The sequence below is a fragment of the Elgaria multicarinata genome, chromosome 3 (assembly GCF_023053635.1).
Source record: "Elgaria multicarinata webbii isolate HBS135686 ecotype San Diego chromosome 3, rElgMul1.1.pri, whole genome shotgun sequence".
Classification (NCBI taxonomy): Eukaryota; Metazoa; Chordata; class Lepidosauria; order Squamata; family Anguidae; genus Elgaria; species Elgaria multicarinata.
In genome coordinates, this window is record NC_086173.1 from 60530618 (window position 1) to 60545969 (window position 15352).

General features: G+C 44.1%; 1 protein-coding gene across 1 annotated transcript in view; it reads left to right on the forward strand.

Annotated features, from left to right (window-relative positions):
- The window catches only part of PIK3R5 (phosphoinositide-3-kinase regulatory subunit 5), a 65058-nt gene that overhangs the window by 24017 nt on the left and 25689 nt on the right, over positions 1-15352 (forward strand). The window contains exons 2-3 of the mRNA XM_063120431.1: positions 8532-8641; positions 13639-13739. Coding sequence (XP_062976501.1) covers positions 8542-8641; positions 13639-13739 — 201 coding nt within the window. The 5' untranslated portion in view covers positions 8532-8541. The remainder of the gene's footprint in view (positions 1-8531; positions 8642-13638; positions 13740-15352) is intronic.

Here is a 15352-nt window from a genome sequence, read left to right on the forward strand (position 1 = left end):
TCTTGGTAAACTAAATTATGTTTATAGCCATAGTTCTTGATGGTATAATTACAAATCTTGAATAAGGTCGTATTAAATAAATTTGGAGGGCATGTTACATATGAGTAATTTTCAGTGCAAGCTTGAGTAGAAATAGCAACCTTTTGGGCTAGGTCATGATACCTATTTTACAAATCGGTTAAGATCTTCCTCCTATTATAATAATAATAATTAATTAAATAAATAATATAATATATTTATTTCTTACCCACCTCTCCTTCTGGATCGAGGCGGGGAACAACATTAGATACAAATACCATAAAACATATAAAACTAATACAATATTAAAATAACAGTCAAATATATTAAAATTCAACTGGGTAGGCTTGCCGGAAGAGACCAGTCTTTATATCCTTCTTGAATTCGAAAAGACCATTAAGTTGATGAATCTCTCCAGGCAGCCCATTCTACAGTCTGGGAGCGGCAGAAGAAAAGGTCCTCTGGGTAGCAGTTGTCAGCCTAGTTGTGGCTGACTGGAGTAAATTCTTCCCAGAGGACCTAAGTGTGTGGTGTGGATTGTACAGGAAAAGGCGATCCCCCCGGTAACCTGGATTCAAACTATGTAGGGCTTTAAAGGTGATAACCAACACTTTATACGTTGCCCGGAAACTAATTGGCAGCCAGTGAAGTGATTTTAGAGTTGGCGTAATATGCTCACCCCTAGATGTACTGGTGACCAACCTGGCTGCCATATTTTGAACTAGTTGAAGTTTCCAGACTAGGTACAAAGGTAGCCCTATGTAGAGCACATTGCAGAAGTCAAGCCTCAAAGTGTGCACTACCGTTTTTAGGTCTTCTAACTCTAGGAAGGGGTGCAGCTGACAAAGGTCTCAAATGGCCTTGCTGAAATCCTGTAGATTAGGAGTGGGCATGCAACCTTTTGTGCAGCCCCCAAGAAACCCACCCACATTTCCCTGCCGTTCAGCTGATCAGCTGGGTGGCAGGAAAAACCCCACTGTTCTAGCGCTGCTATTAGTGATGCCAGGACAGCACTCCCAACTGGGGTAATGGGTGGGGGAGGTGGCTTTAGCCTCCCTACCTCTCAGCAATACCAAAGAAGCAATGATGGTTGTTTTGAGGGGAGTATGAGTACGGGTTGAGGAGAAGCTTTAACCTCTCTACCCCAAGCAATCCCATCTCAGTGGGCAAAGACAGGAGGTTTCAATCTCCCTGTCCCAGGGTGCAGAGATGTGGCTGGCTGGCTGGGGAAAGACTACCTGTGCTTATGCATGTGGACACATGCACATATGGTTCCCGATGTAGTACCGCGTGCAGCTTTCCAGGCCAAAATGGTTACCCACCCCTGCTCTAGATATTCCCTCCCAATTCAGCCCTTTCTGATGGCTTTCTTCATCAAACTGATTAAATTGATCATGCTTCCTGCTCCGTGGAGATCTGGAAGCAAAAAAGAAAAGAATCAAGGCCTTCATGCCAGCATGTGAAAGCAAGAAATGGGTTCTGGGAAGAAGAAAAATGCGACTGGTGCTTGCTGAAGCATCTCGCTTGAGGACTACCAACATTGCCCCCTCTGCCAAAGTCTGCAGAGCATGCTTTCATGCAGTGGTGCTTTCTTTGGTGAACGTTGTGAATGTGCTTCAGGGCTTGGAATGATGTACTCTGGCACTTTTCCTTAGAAATCTTCCTGAGAGAGGTTGTTGTCGTGGCCTTGTCCCACTAAACTGCCTTGTCAAGTTGGATTCTGGAACGGATTTGTATATGGTGTCAGCACTAAGTTTATCATCCCAGCTCAGTTCACTGAATTTGCAAAAGTACATCAAGAGGGTGGTGATGGTGCTGCTGCCAATGAAGCCAAGTGGTATAGATCTTGCTCATGGTGGGCTACTTCCCAGGACGTGTGTAAGTGCAGGCCAAGGAGAAGTTCTCCCTGCACACTGTCTCGTTATCATGTGCCTTTCGAGCCAGATTAAATCTTAGTAATAAACCATTGATGTGAATGGAGTTGTTGCCGGAGATGAACACGTTTCTTTGTATTCCAGAACAGAACAGTCATTGCACTGAAAAGCCTGCCTCTTAGGGCAATAAACAAAGCCTTGTTTGTATCAAGATATTCAGTTTAATTGGGGCTTTTTTGAGGCTTAAAAAAGGGCTCTTCTAATGTGTACGTAGTAGCAATAACTTAGTAAAGGTGGGGGGAGAAAGTTAGTGTTTATAGTCAAAAGGCTAATATGTTGTTTCTATACTTGCCATTTTTCTCTGACATTGACACCCTTTCTTCCTTTGCTTTTTACCAAAAATCCAGATGATGTCATTGTCAAATTGTTATAGTCCAGTGTTTTTCTGTGTTCCACTCCTGCATTTTAAAACCTGATTTATGGTGCTTTTTCATTTTATTGTTGCAATAAGCCAATAAAAATGCACAGCATATTGAGGCTTTTTAGGGCTCATTTCCCTTTTTAATTAAAACTTTCCTGACTGGGGGAGTCCTGTCCATCTTTTGCTCCCTGTTGATCACCCTGGGTATTGGTGATGCAGAGACTCCTGTTTGCACCTTGAACAGCCTCTCTTAATTGCCTCAATGTCAATTTCTCTTTTGCGGCAGGGGGTGGAATTTGACTTTAATTACTGCCTTGCTTGCATTCTTTTTTCTTTCAATAGTCCAGGAATGATGAAGCGAAAGATCCATGTTCTCTAGTCTCTTCTAGTAATGTTTAGCTTCCCACATTTGTGACTGTACATGGCAGTGCAGTAAGCTCCTCCATCCACTGGTCAGCCTTGGAAATACGTCCTCAAAAGTTACCCACCCTCCCACCCACACCTTGCTTGCTGCACATCAGTGACTTAAAAGGGGTGTGTGGAAGGGGAGAGAACCAAATATCTTTCAGTTCATGAAAGCTTCTGTGCCTGGGTGTCAGTGCTGGGTCCAGGTTTCTTAGGGCCCTTGGGTAAGACACCTTCAGTGGTCTCCATCCCTCAGTGAGTCTACCCTGTCACAACCATTGTCACCAGCTGCTATCGCTCCTCATCCTCTTTCTTATCATTGTGCCTATTTGCTTGCTTGGCAGGCAGAGAGCCTGGGAGCATGTAGAGACTGGCATCTGCTGCTCATCCTTCTCACCACTACCATGGTCTGGGCCAGTGTGAGAGACACATAAACATGCAGGTTGCAATGATGAAGAGGAGGAGCAAGTCCGTGGACCCATGCTAGTGTCTGGCCACTGAGCGTGATTCTTACTTGGATGGATGATGAACGGGAGGCATGCTCTGGTGCTGCTGAAAACAGTTAAAACCTTTAATGGTTCTTTTTTATATAAAAGGCTGTAACCTTTTCCCTGCAACTACATGTTGTGATTCTTACTTGCCAGAAGCAAACTGATCCAGATTTGATGCTATGTTGGGATTCAAGCACATGTCCATCATTATAGAAGGCCTTGGTTTGTTTGCTTAAAATACTATGGCCCTCTGCTTTTGTGGCTGCCATGTTGCCTCTCCCATAAACCAATGAAACATAAGAACTTAAGCGAAGCCATGCTGGATCAGATCAAAAGCCTACTTAGTCCAGCATCCTATTCCCACAGTGGGCAACTAAGCTGCTTGTGGGAAGCCCATAAGGAGGACATGAGTGCATTAGCACCCTCCCACTCATGTTCCCCAGCAATTGGCCTCCTGCCTCCATTACTGGAAGTAGCAAGTGGTCACCAGGACTAGTAGCCTTGATAGCCTTATCCTCCCTGAATTTGTCCAATCCCCTTTTAAAGCAATCCAAATCGGTGGCCGTCACTACATCTTGGGGTATTGAATTCCATAATTTAGCTACGTGCTATGTGAAGAAGTACTTCCTTTTATGTGTCCTGAATTTTTCCACCAATCAATTTCACGGGATGACCCCAGTTTCTAGTATTATGAGACAGGGAGAAAATTGTATCCCTGTCTACTTTTTCCACACCATGTATAGTTTTGTGCACCTCTATCATGTTTCCCCTTACTCACCTGTGGGAAGTCTCCATTGTTTTGAGCAGAGCAGCTCATTACAAGCCATATATAAGGGCTTGAATCTTGTTGCCACCACAGGCTTTAAATAAGCCTATGTTTTGCACTTTTCATTTCCTGTCCCACATTGTTTTTTGGTTTTTTAAAAATGCTGGTCCATGAAGGAAATAGGTTCACAGTTATGTGTTGATGGTTTAGTTTGAACACTGCAAAAGGATGTTTGTCACAAATTGTGTCTTTGGATCATTTTGATAAGCTACTTTCAGGACCCCCCACTATACCTTCTCGGTCTTCCTGTCCCCCCCGCTCTTTCTTTTATGAAGAACATGTACAAGTGACTTGTAAATAGGCCTCTTGTCTCCAAGTTCCTGCTCTATAGCTGTTTTGAAGATCATAGAATAGTAGAGTTGGAAGGGGCCTATAAGGCCATCAAGTCCAACCCCATGCTCAATGCAGGAATCCACCTTAAAACATACCTGAAAAAAGTGGCTGTCCAGCTGCCTCTTGAAGGCCTCTAGTGTGGGAGAGCCCACAACCTCCCTAGGCAACTGGTTCCTTTGTCATACTGCTCTAACAGTTAGGAAGTTTTTCCTGATGTCTGCCTGGAATCTGGCTTCCTGTAACTTGAGCCCATTATTCCGTGTCCTGCACTCTGGGAGGATTGAGAAGTGATCCTGGCCCTCCTCTGTGTGACAACCTTTCAAGTATTTGAAGAGTGCTATCATGTTTCCCCTCAAGATATAACCATTCTTCACTTTTCCCAATGCTCCTACCCAACAAATGATTCTCCTCCTGTTTAATGCTGATTTGCACATGTCTTGGTATCACCTCACTTGCTAATCTGCCTGAGGTGATGCGAGGGCACAGTCTTAGCTGTTTCATCGTTTCACACTTGCTTGATATTGCGGTCCTGGAATACTGACTACATATGCGTGAATCTACCCTTGAGGCTGCTTCATATGACAACACTTGCCACATGTAGAAGAAACTGCCTCTATGGTTCCCCCCATCACACTTTATAGCCCTGAACTTATGTCCTTTTCCCCCCCTCATAACTCTCATTTCATTTTGAACAACCTCAGGAAAAAATGTCTTGTCGTTGCTATTGTTCACAACAACAACAGCATCGTTTATATATTGCCTTATTTGCTAAAATGCCATTAAGGCAGTAAGTACATAAAATTTTAAAACAATAAAACTTAAAAATAATATTAAAAAAATAAGATATTAGAACACATACTACATCATGTAAAAGACTAGATTAAAAGGATGTGATTTTACACACTTTCTAAAAGCCAAGAGAGTGAAGGTCAATTGTAGTTCTTGAGAGAGCAGATTCAAGAATTTGGGAGAGTCACAGGAGAAAGCCCTTTCATGTGTAACAGTACACTCCTGCACATCATTATAACTAGACAGGTTCATAAGGAGACAGGCAGTCCCTTAGGTAGCCAGATTCTAAACCATTTAGGGCTTTAAAGGTTAAAACCTACATCTTACATTGAGCCTGGAAAGCAATTGGCAATGAGTGCAGGTCTTTCAGGACAGTTGTAATAGGGTCCCAATATCATCCACCTGTTAGCATTTTGTGGCAATTGTAGCTGGGGATGTTAGAGAAATCTACCATGGGTTCAAACGAGTTTCAATTTCTAAGACTCTGACCTGTGGATTCCACAGCAGACTCGTTTTTTCTGAGTTGCACTTGCAGACCATTTTTTTTTGTGTTATTTTGTGTGTGTGTGGGGGGGATTTGTGCAGATGCATAAGTCCACAAATGCACATTGGTGCAAGTACAAATTAGCACTAATGTGCATTAGAGCAAGTAAAATAAAATTCTCTTACATCCCTAAAAAAATCTGGTTCTATCAATGAGTGGACGATGGAATGGAAGATGCCTGATAATCCACAAAACACAGACGGAATGGATTGAACAAAATCTGTACATTCCTAATTGTAGCTTATGGATCGCCTTCAAAGGTAGCTCCATGTAGAGTGCATTGCAGTAGTTTAAACATGATATAAGCAATGGGTAACTGTTAAATAAGAAGAGTTAAATAAGTGGCCCCATCACTAAATAAATGGTGCATAGACTTGTCTCGGTTTTATTTGTGACGATGTGCCTTGGCTATAAAGAAAGGGACCAAGTGGTGAAAGTTGCTTTCTGTTTAGCAACGAATGAATTCTGGTCAGGCATGCTCATTGAATATTGAGTCACCTCTGAGTATTGCAGGGGAGGAACTAATTGAGAAGTTAGATGTTGCTAAATCCTGAATTTTCTGAAAGTTGGCAGCAGAATGGAAGGATAGCTCTAAAAATGGACCAGGGAATTGCTGGAGACCAGCACTTCATAGCCCAGCTCTGGAAAGCTTCTTTGAGGTTGCAGCCAGCTGTGTTGAGGAAGTGAAAAGGCTGTTACTCCAATGTTGTGTGATGATCCCATGCCTTGTTGGCTGCATAGGCCTGTGTGCTGATGCAGTGTGGACTGCATTGCTTAAGTGGCATGTTTTTAGATATTTGCATGGTGGTGTCCTATGCTCCCCCAGGAGTTTTTGAAATGCAGCAACCACCACAACAGGGATTGCAAGGTGATTGCTTCTGATGTCATCACTATCAGCTTTCAAGAGTTCATGAGCCTCTTTCAAGTGATCTCTGGTGAGTTGTGAGATGTGGCCCAAGTGGAACATAGGAAGCTGCCTTATACAGAGTCAGACCATTGATCTATCTAGCCTGCTATTGTCAACACAGTCTGGTAGCAGCTCTCCAAGGTTTCGGGCAGCATTTTTTCCTAGCCCTAATTGGAGAAGGTGGGGATTGAACCTGGGACCTTCTGCATTCAAAGCAGGTGCTCTGCCACTGAACTAGGTGGCAAATGCACCATTTAGGTCCTTAGCTGTCTGCCAGTTGTTTGTCACATTCCCCGTTTTCCTCCTGACGTGATGGGGAAGTGGAGTGCAACTGATGCTGGGTTGTTTTGTTTTACAGACGGGGGAATGGAAATAGTAGGGCACAAAATGAAACGTCCCCCACCCCGAAAGTTATGTTCCCAAACACTCCTGTACCTTTGTCTACATGAGGCCTGAGCCAGTTTGCAATGGACATGGCCTGGGGAGTTCATGCAGACCTTGCAGGTCCAGTGTGCCCCTGACCCTGCAGATGTGCAGCAAACAGTCTTAGATCATCTGTATTCAGTTTGTATCAAGGCAGGAGTCCCTGCTGTTCTCCAGCATCATGTGAGGAAACTGTGACTTAAGCGGAATCTGTATCTTGTGGCTTCCTAAGTTACGGGAATGGCTTTCCTTCACATTTTAACTCTGCTTACACAATAAAGGGTTGTAAGTGAGACAGAATTTGCTGTGAGGGCTAGTCAGACTTCCTGACTGGTCAGGCCAGTTGGGGAAGGAAAACGTCCCCTTTCCGCTGATCACACTTGTGGTGTTCTGTAAGGAGCTGACATAAGAGAAGACTATTTCTGGGCCACGTTGGAGGTATGAGTCATGCTCCTTTTTTGATCAACACTTTCCTCATGATGTTCACCCCAAGTGTGATCAAGATGTTGAGAGGATTTGGGGATGAGCAGATCCTTTTGAACATAATTCCTCTTGGGCCATGTGGGTAAACGTTGTCTCTTCTGTGTAGTATTGCTACTGTAGAATGGTAACCTTGCCCATAGAAGGTTGGCCTCGTGAGTGTGTTAACCAACCTTCCCCAACCTTGTGCCCTACAAATGTGTTGGACTATAACTCCCATAATTCCTAGGTGTCACAGCTGTGCTAGCTGGGAATGCTGGAAGTTGCAGTTGAATGCACCTGGAGAGCACCAGGTTGGGGAAGACTGGTCTAGACCTTTTAAGCCACTGGGATGTGTTCTTGTCAAACATGTTGCTTCTCCTCTAAGCACCGCTTCCCATGGAGGTGCTCTTTGTTTAACATACACAAGTCATCAATAATGCTTGGGTGCAGCAGATCCTGCTAAGATACAGGAGAATGGATCTTCCTCAGGTCACCTTAATATTCTTGTGGCCCTGCAATTTGGATTCCATGAGCTCCTAGCTGTGGAAAAAATGCCAGAAAGATTCTTTCTCTGACCCAGAGTATGTTAGAAAAATCTGTAGAGGTAGTGGCATTAAATTATCTTGATGGGCTTGGATTCTCATGTTCGTATGAATCAAAGCGTCTTAATGGAGATCCTTGCCTGATGACGCAAAGGATGGAGCTGTATGGATGGGAGAAGGGACAATGGGACATGATATGGCACCTTGCAGCTTGGCAGTAACACTTTTTGAATGTTTAGGAAGCTCAGAGTTGTAAGAGTTTCATTTAGCTTCTTGTTATTGGAACCTTTCCTACTGGGTAATATGAGGAATCCAGCTGAAGGGAGCTTAATCCCCCATTCTGAATCAGTTTTGCAATGAAGTCCAGAAGGTGATGGACATCAGAGCACCGGCTAGCAAAATGGGTGTGAACTCTTTTAATCTTCCTCACATGGCTGTGGCTAACTTGCTTTATTTATTTATTTATATTTATTTATTTATTTATTGTGTCCAGGAGATGAATTAAAATGCAGCACACAACGTGCACAGAGGACAGGATCCACCATGCATTGGAGAGGTGCCTCCATGGCCTCAGCAAAAGCGCTGTATCTGCTAGTACTTGGACAGGTAAATAACTTCATCTTGACTATTTAGGGGTGGTTTTTCTTTTCTCTTCTGTCTGTAGTGGAAACACATCTCAAAAAACATTATATCTTCTAGTACTTAGTGCTCCTGGGTGCAATCTAAGTATTAACCTGTTTGGAAACAATTCCATATTTAATCAACAAGCCACAATGAACCTTTCTCCTTATCAAAATTCTTCCCTTTCTACTTCTAGCGAAAACACTTGTGAACCCAACAAGCCACCTCTTAGTAAAAATGTCTGATTGGATCTTTCGGGGGAATTCAGCTAATGTGGTTGGTGTTCTCAAACATTTTCTTGAACTGTCACTAGCATATTTATGTTGAGCTCTGACCACATGACAGCAGAAGTTTCAGCGGCAGCAAGTCCACCATAAGAACCAGATCCAAAGGATAAAATAAGAGCAGGGTCAGGCCAGGTCAGAGTAGCAGGAGAGATGCTATCTACGTGAAGAACAACAGAGGCGGGAGCTCTTGCAGCGGCTTCAGAAGACTTCTGAAGGCAACTGGGATGTGTAACGCTGACCCTGTTCAGGCGACATGTTTAAGCCATAGTGGTTTTGTACTTTGAGCTAAACATTATGGCTTAGCATGTCATATGAACCATGATTTAGCGTGTCGTGTGAACCATTCCTAACCATACGAGCTACATAACCACGGTTTAAATGTACTCATTAACCATTTGCTACAAAAGGGTTAGTGGCTTAATCATGGCTTAGTGTATTGTCTGAACAAGCCCACTGTTGTCAGAGTATTTGAAATCCTCATTCTATAACAACCTTCCCCAACCTAGTGCCCTCCGGTTGTCTTGTACTGCAGCTCCCATAATTTGCAGCCAGCTATGAGGAATCACTGCTGCCTCTCTTCAGAGAAGTGGTTTGTGTGGTATTTCTCAGACAGAAGGACAACGTGGCAGCAATGCCAGCTGGGAATTACGGGAGTTGCAGCCAACATATCTGGGGGAAGGTTGGGGAAGTCTGTTCTACAGCCTCTTTTTTTTTTTTTTTTTTGGTAAGATGAATTTTATTGAAACCTAAAAAATTGCCTCAGAATTTTTTTTATTTTTTTTTGCTCAGAACCCTTTTAAAGATGGTTGGGGTGTGTGTGTGTAAGTGGAGAGGCTCCAACAGCCTCCTCTTGTATCTTTCTCTCTGAGAAATACCGCATAAACCACTTCCCTCAGGAGAGTGCCTGGAAGCAGCCATGGCTGCCATATTCCTCAGCAACGTCTCCTGTTTCCCCTCAGGCAGCAGTGATTGCAGGCATTATCCACTGACCCACATAGCTACCATAAATAAAGTGAGCTTAAGGTACCAACCCCCACTTAATTACATCCATCCCATGGCTGGTTGAGGAGAGAGGCAGGTTGGGTGCTGCCGCTTAAACGCACTCTGAGCACTTTCCAACCGCAGCCATAACCAATGTTCTCCTTCCTGCCTTTCTTGCCCTTGCAGAAATATTCTCTGACAGAAGGAGAAGGTGTCTGTGTTCTCTCTTCCTCTCCAGGGATAGTGATGTATTGTTCCTGTTAGTCAGTGGAGCCCAACCTAACTAGCCAGAGCTTTAGAAAATGGCAACATGCCAGTGTGAACTTCCCAGGCGTCGTCTAACCAATAGGGCACAGATCCACAGCCACCACAGGGCTCTCCCTGCATGTAGACAGCCCTTGAATCTCTCTGAAACCGTCTGCATCTTCTCTAAACTCCCTGGAGATGCCCCTGTGGTTTAAAGGGACCTGCAATGAGTTTGGCTGGAATGGCATGGCATGGGTGGTGGTGGTGGGAAGGGTGGGTGTCCTTGAATGAAGAAGGAGAAGGAGAAGGAGGAGAAGGAGAAGGAGAAGGAGGAGGAGGAGGAGGAGGAGGAGAAGAAGAAGAAGAAGAAGAAGAAGAAGAAGAAGAAGAAGAAGAAGAAGAAGAAGAAGAAGAAGAAGTGTTCTTGCTTTATTAAAACTATAGAGGGTTTCGGAAAGATTTAGTTTGGTTCATTCTCTGCACTGATGTCTATATTTTAGGCTGTAAATCTGGATGAAAAGCAGCTTTAGCCTGGAAAATGAGTAAAAATACTTTTTAAAAAAAAACCTGATATGATAAAATAGCCTTCCCCAAGTTGGTTCCCTCCAGATGTGTTAGTCTGCAATTCCCGTCATCCCCAACTGGCATGGCATGCTGGATATAGCTGGTGGAAATTGCCACCCAACACCAAAATTGCAAATATCCAAAATTTAGTCCATCAGCAGGTATAGGGCAGTTCCCTATATTCATTGGCCACTTTTAAGCTGGTCTGCTCCAGGGCTGAGAATACGTGGCTCACTGGTAGAGCCATAATTGTCTCAGCTTTCCAGTAGTGACTTCAGCAGTTGCTAGTTGCAAACCCGAATTTTACAGAGAATCAACACAGGAAATGCTAACCGCAGATGCCGTCTTAAGGAGGCAGCACCAGCTGGAGAATCAAGAATCAAGTCCTCAGAAGAAAATGCTGCCTCTATTCTGAGAAAAACATCTCCCCAAGTTCATCTTTGCCTGCAGCAATGTGGGTGCTGCCAACACCCAGCCGTGGGTGTAATGCTGCAGTGACAGGGTGTTTGATCCTGCAAGGCAGCATCTAGATGACAACTTGCTCCATGGCTGATAGAGCACTATTGAGCTGAATCAGAGGTGGGCGTAAAGAAACCTTAAGGAAGTAGTGCCCAGTAGCACAGAGGTTTGTGTACCACAGTTGTTGTTCTGGACTGTGCCACCTGTGTTGATCTTTTTAGTCCCTGGTATGATCAGTAAGCAGTACCAAGATATGTTTGTGTTTATTTAAATCCCTGCATCTGGAACCCAGCCTGCAAACCAATCTAAATGCAAAAATGACAATCTTCTTTAAGCTCCCTTCACCTCCGATGCTTTTGAAAGGCTTATGAACTCCAAGCTGAAGGAGTTGGGATTCCTGTACATTCAATTCTAGCCTACACATTAGGCATACAATCCAAGCCGTCTTCCTTTCAAAAAGGCAGTGAGTGCTCCCCTTTTGCTTATTGATATCTTACAGTGCAACCCTATGTATGCTTATTCAGAAATAAGCCCCACTGAGTTCAATAGGACCTCCTCCAAGGTGTGTGTAGAGATGCTTCTAAAGCTGCTTTTCCCTCTATAATGATGAAAGCATTGTCCCTGTAGAAGCTTTGCAAGGGTTTTGGCACCTTCACTGAGCATCAGACACTGAGGCCATAGCTAGACGTAAGGTTTATCCCTGGATCGTCCAGGAGTCAAACCTGTTCATCTAGGTGACACACAGGGGATCCAGTGCTCAGGCAAGGGTGAACCCTGGATGATCCCAGGATAAACCTTAGGTCTAGCTGTGGCCTGAGACTTCCAAGAAAGAGTCAAAGACTGAGAGGCTGATGTTTAAGTCCCCTCAATAACCTCACTTTGTTTTTAGAACCTGCTGTCATTAGATGGGATGCTTGGTGTAAGTGTAGCTCAAGGGTAGCTCAAGAAGAAATGCTCCCTCATTCTTGCTGCCACCATCCCAGAAGCCTCCTGGCACCAGAAGCCTCAGGGAAATTAACCACCAGAAATACTGGCATGGAAGCCCTGGATTTAGCACTACTCCAGTAGCTAGAAGTTAACAGCAAAGTCAGTTAAAGGTAAAAGGTTGTTATTTACAAGTAGGGTTACAGGTTTAGGGGGACATAAGCAAAGCAAACATACAAGCATGCATAGCATAGGAAACCCAGTAACCTTAAAACAATAAAACCTAGCTGCTCTATCTACTTACTCCAAAGTAGGGCTTTGCAGTCTCTGCCAGCAACAAATACTTTCATTGAAGGGCAAGGCAAAGAGCTGGAGGGACGTCTCCAACTTATACCCCCTGAACCATTCTCCAGCCCTCCGTTCTGCCCCTCCTCTTCCCAAGGATGAGGAGAGCTTGGTTTCACACCGCTCCAACTGCTGAGAGCCTGGTTTCACACCTCTCCAAGATGGTAAATCTTCTGGCCAGATCCTGTCTCCCTCTAAGTAATAAAATACCAAGCAGAAACTACATCCAAGCTTTCTCTACTACATGGCAGTCTATCTTACTGCTACAATGCCTTTACACTTGGCACCAGGGAATGACATGTGTACAACAGTACATTGGTTTCCTAATGCTGTTATTCCCCTCCCCTCCCTTCCCCTCCCCTCCCCTCCCAACACACACCAACATAATACTCCCTGCTAGCAGCTTGCTTCCTTCTCTTGCTAATGCCAGGAGCAAAGCAGCACTCTTTGTGGTTTGCATGAAAGATGGAGAGATATTCTCATCTGGTAATGGACATCAGTACACTTCATTCCCTTTAATAAGCTTCACTTGCTTTTATATATATATATATATATATATATATATATATATATATATATACACACACACACACACACACACACACACACACACACACATATATATATATATATATATATATATATATACATACACACACACACACACACGGCAACAGGAAAAATGGTTCAGGAGATGACCAAATCTATGAACTTCATATTCTTCAAAATATATGCAACAAAGCATATATACATTGTAGGCTATCTTAACCAAGTGAACAATAGGCTTACTGTGAATGCATCTCAGACGGACCATTCTAAGATGAGTTGGGCTCTGAATAGCTGACCTCTAAGCATGTCATCCCCATGTACTGTCAGGGCTGTTTCACAGATTCATGGGTATGCCATACATATGCTATGTGTATCCATGGTGAACTGTCGTGTGTAGCCGACACAAACACTTCATTTCGACATGTGTACATACTGCAGGTTGCCACACACTGGCCCTTAACATTCCACTGCATATATGTGTGATGAAAAAGATAAATGACCTGACCCCGTGTTCTGCGGTATACACGAGGTATGTTCAGTGTACCTGTCTGCAAACTCTTGAGGACCATGAGTGCTGTCAAATTTGCACCACGTTTGATGTATGACTGTTTCCTCTCTTCTTGGCAGCTGGACTTTGTCTGAACTGCTGGAGTCTGCAAGAGCTGGTTAGTCGTGAGGCAGGGAACTACTTCATCCTCCTGGAGAAAATCCTGCAAAAGACCCAAGAGGTAAATCAAGGTGGGAGGTGGGAAAGGGATATACCTCTGAAGGGAATTCTCAAGCAGACTGATGCCATAGTTGTTTTAGAACCTGGAATGTCTTTTGTATGAATTTGAAGAGGGAGCAGGTGGCTTTGTGCCTCAGCCCAGCTCTGGTGAAAGGCTCTAGTCGATTTCAGCTTGCCTTTGAGAACCCACTGGGGGCATCCGGTGAAGCTGAACAGCGGGAGATTCAGGACCAGGAAAAGGAAGTACTGTACTTCACACAGCACTTAGTTAAACTATGGGATTCAATACCACAAGATATGGTGATGGCCACCGATTTGGGTGGATTTAAAAGAGAGAAATCCATGGAGGATAAGGCTATCAATGGCTGCTAGTCCTGATGGCTATGTGCCCCCTCTATGTACACCAGATAATGGGGATCATAAACAGGAGGGTGCTGTTGCCCTCATGTCCTGCTTTTGGGCTTCTCACTGGCACCTGGTTGTTCATTGTAGGAACAGAATGCTGGACTAGAGAGGCTTTTGGTCTGAACCAGCAGGCCTCTTCTTATGTTTATAAGTTCTTTGCTCTGAATGGTATTCCAGTTTTCAGCCTCTTAGAGTCCTTTATGCAAAGCAATGGACACAATTCCATCAAGGAACTACATTTCTAACTGGCATCGACATACTCTTTGGGGCAACCACCAATTTTGAAGTCGTTTGGAACTTGTTACTGTCCGCCAGAAAAGTGAATTGGATGTTTACACCACTTTGTCGCTGCCTTCCATTTTCTGCAGTTTGTACCCACACAAAAGAGAATATGATTCATTCGTGTGAGCTTCCATCCAACCACTTGGCCCTTCTACTTGGTGTGGGCTGCAGCCTGATTGGAGTTGGCCCTGTCTTTAGAGCAGTGGTGTTGAACCTTTTTAAGCCCGGGGCTTGAATTCTGTTTCGAAGAAGCTCTTGGGGGACTGCATTTGAGTGGCGGCTAGGGCCGAAAGCCCAAGAGGTGGGACCAAAGGCAAAGGGATGGGGCCAAAATACCTTGCATTCCAGCATGAAGCTCTTAGCTCTAGTAACTAAGTAGAGGCATTTCCACCTTTGAGAATGGCAAAAGAATGGCACAAAATTCCGGAAAACAGCAAGCCATCAGTGGTTGTGGGAAAGGAATGGGGTCATGGGAAGGAGATGGGAAACCGTGTAGTGCTGGAACTGACACACAACCAACCCTGGTGGACCACATTTGGGCTACCGACCTGAGGTTGTCTGCCCTTGCTTTAGAGTGAGTTATCTAGGCTCAGCAGCAGACTTCAGGAACGACCAAACTCTGTGATCATCCAAGGAAGCACTTGCAGTAGAGCGTTCAGTGTTGGAGCACCACCCTCTGGAGCGCATTACCAGCTGACATCAGTCAGGCCCCTTCAGTTGTGACATTCAGAGGTCTTCTTAAAGCTCATCTCTTTATAGAGGCTTTCCCTGAAGTGTCACCCAGCCAGCTGTGGTTTGTAGCACCCGGTAGAGCATGTGTGTTTATTCCTGATTAATTTGTATTGTGTTTTTTATTGTTTGTTTTGTTTGTTTTTAATTGCTATTTTATTGTAGTTATGTTTTTATTTCTTTCAATATTTTAAACAT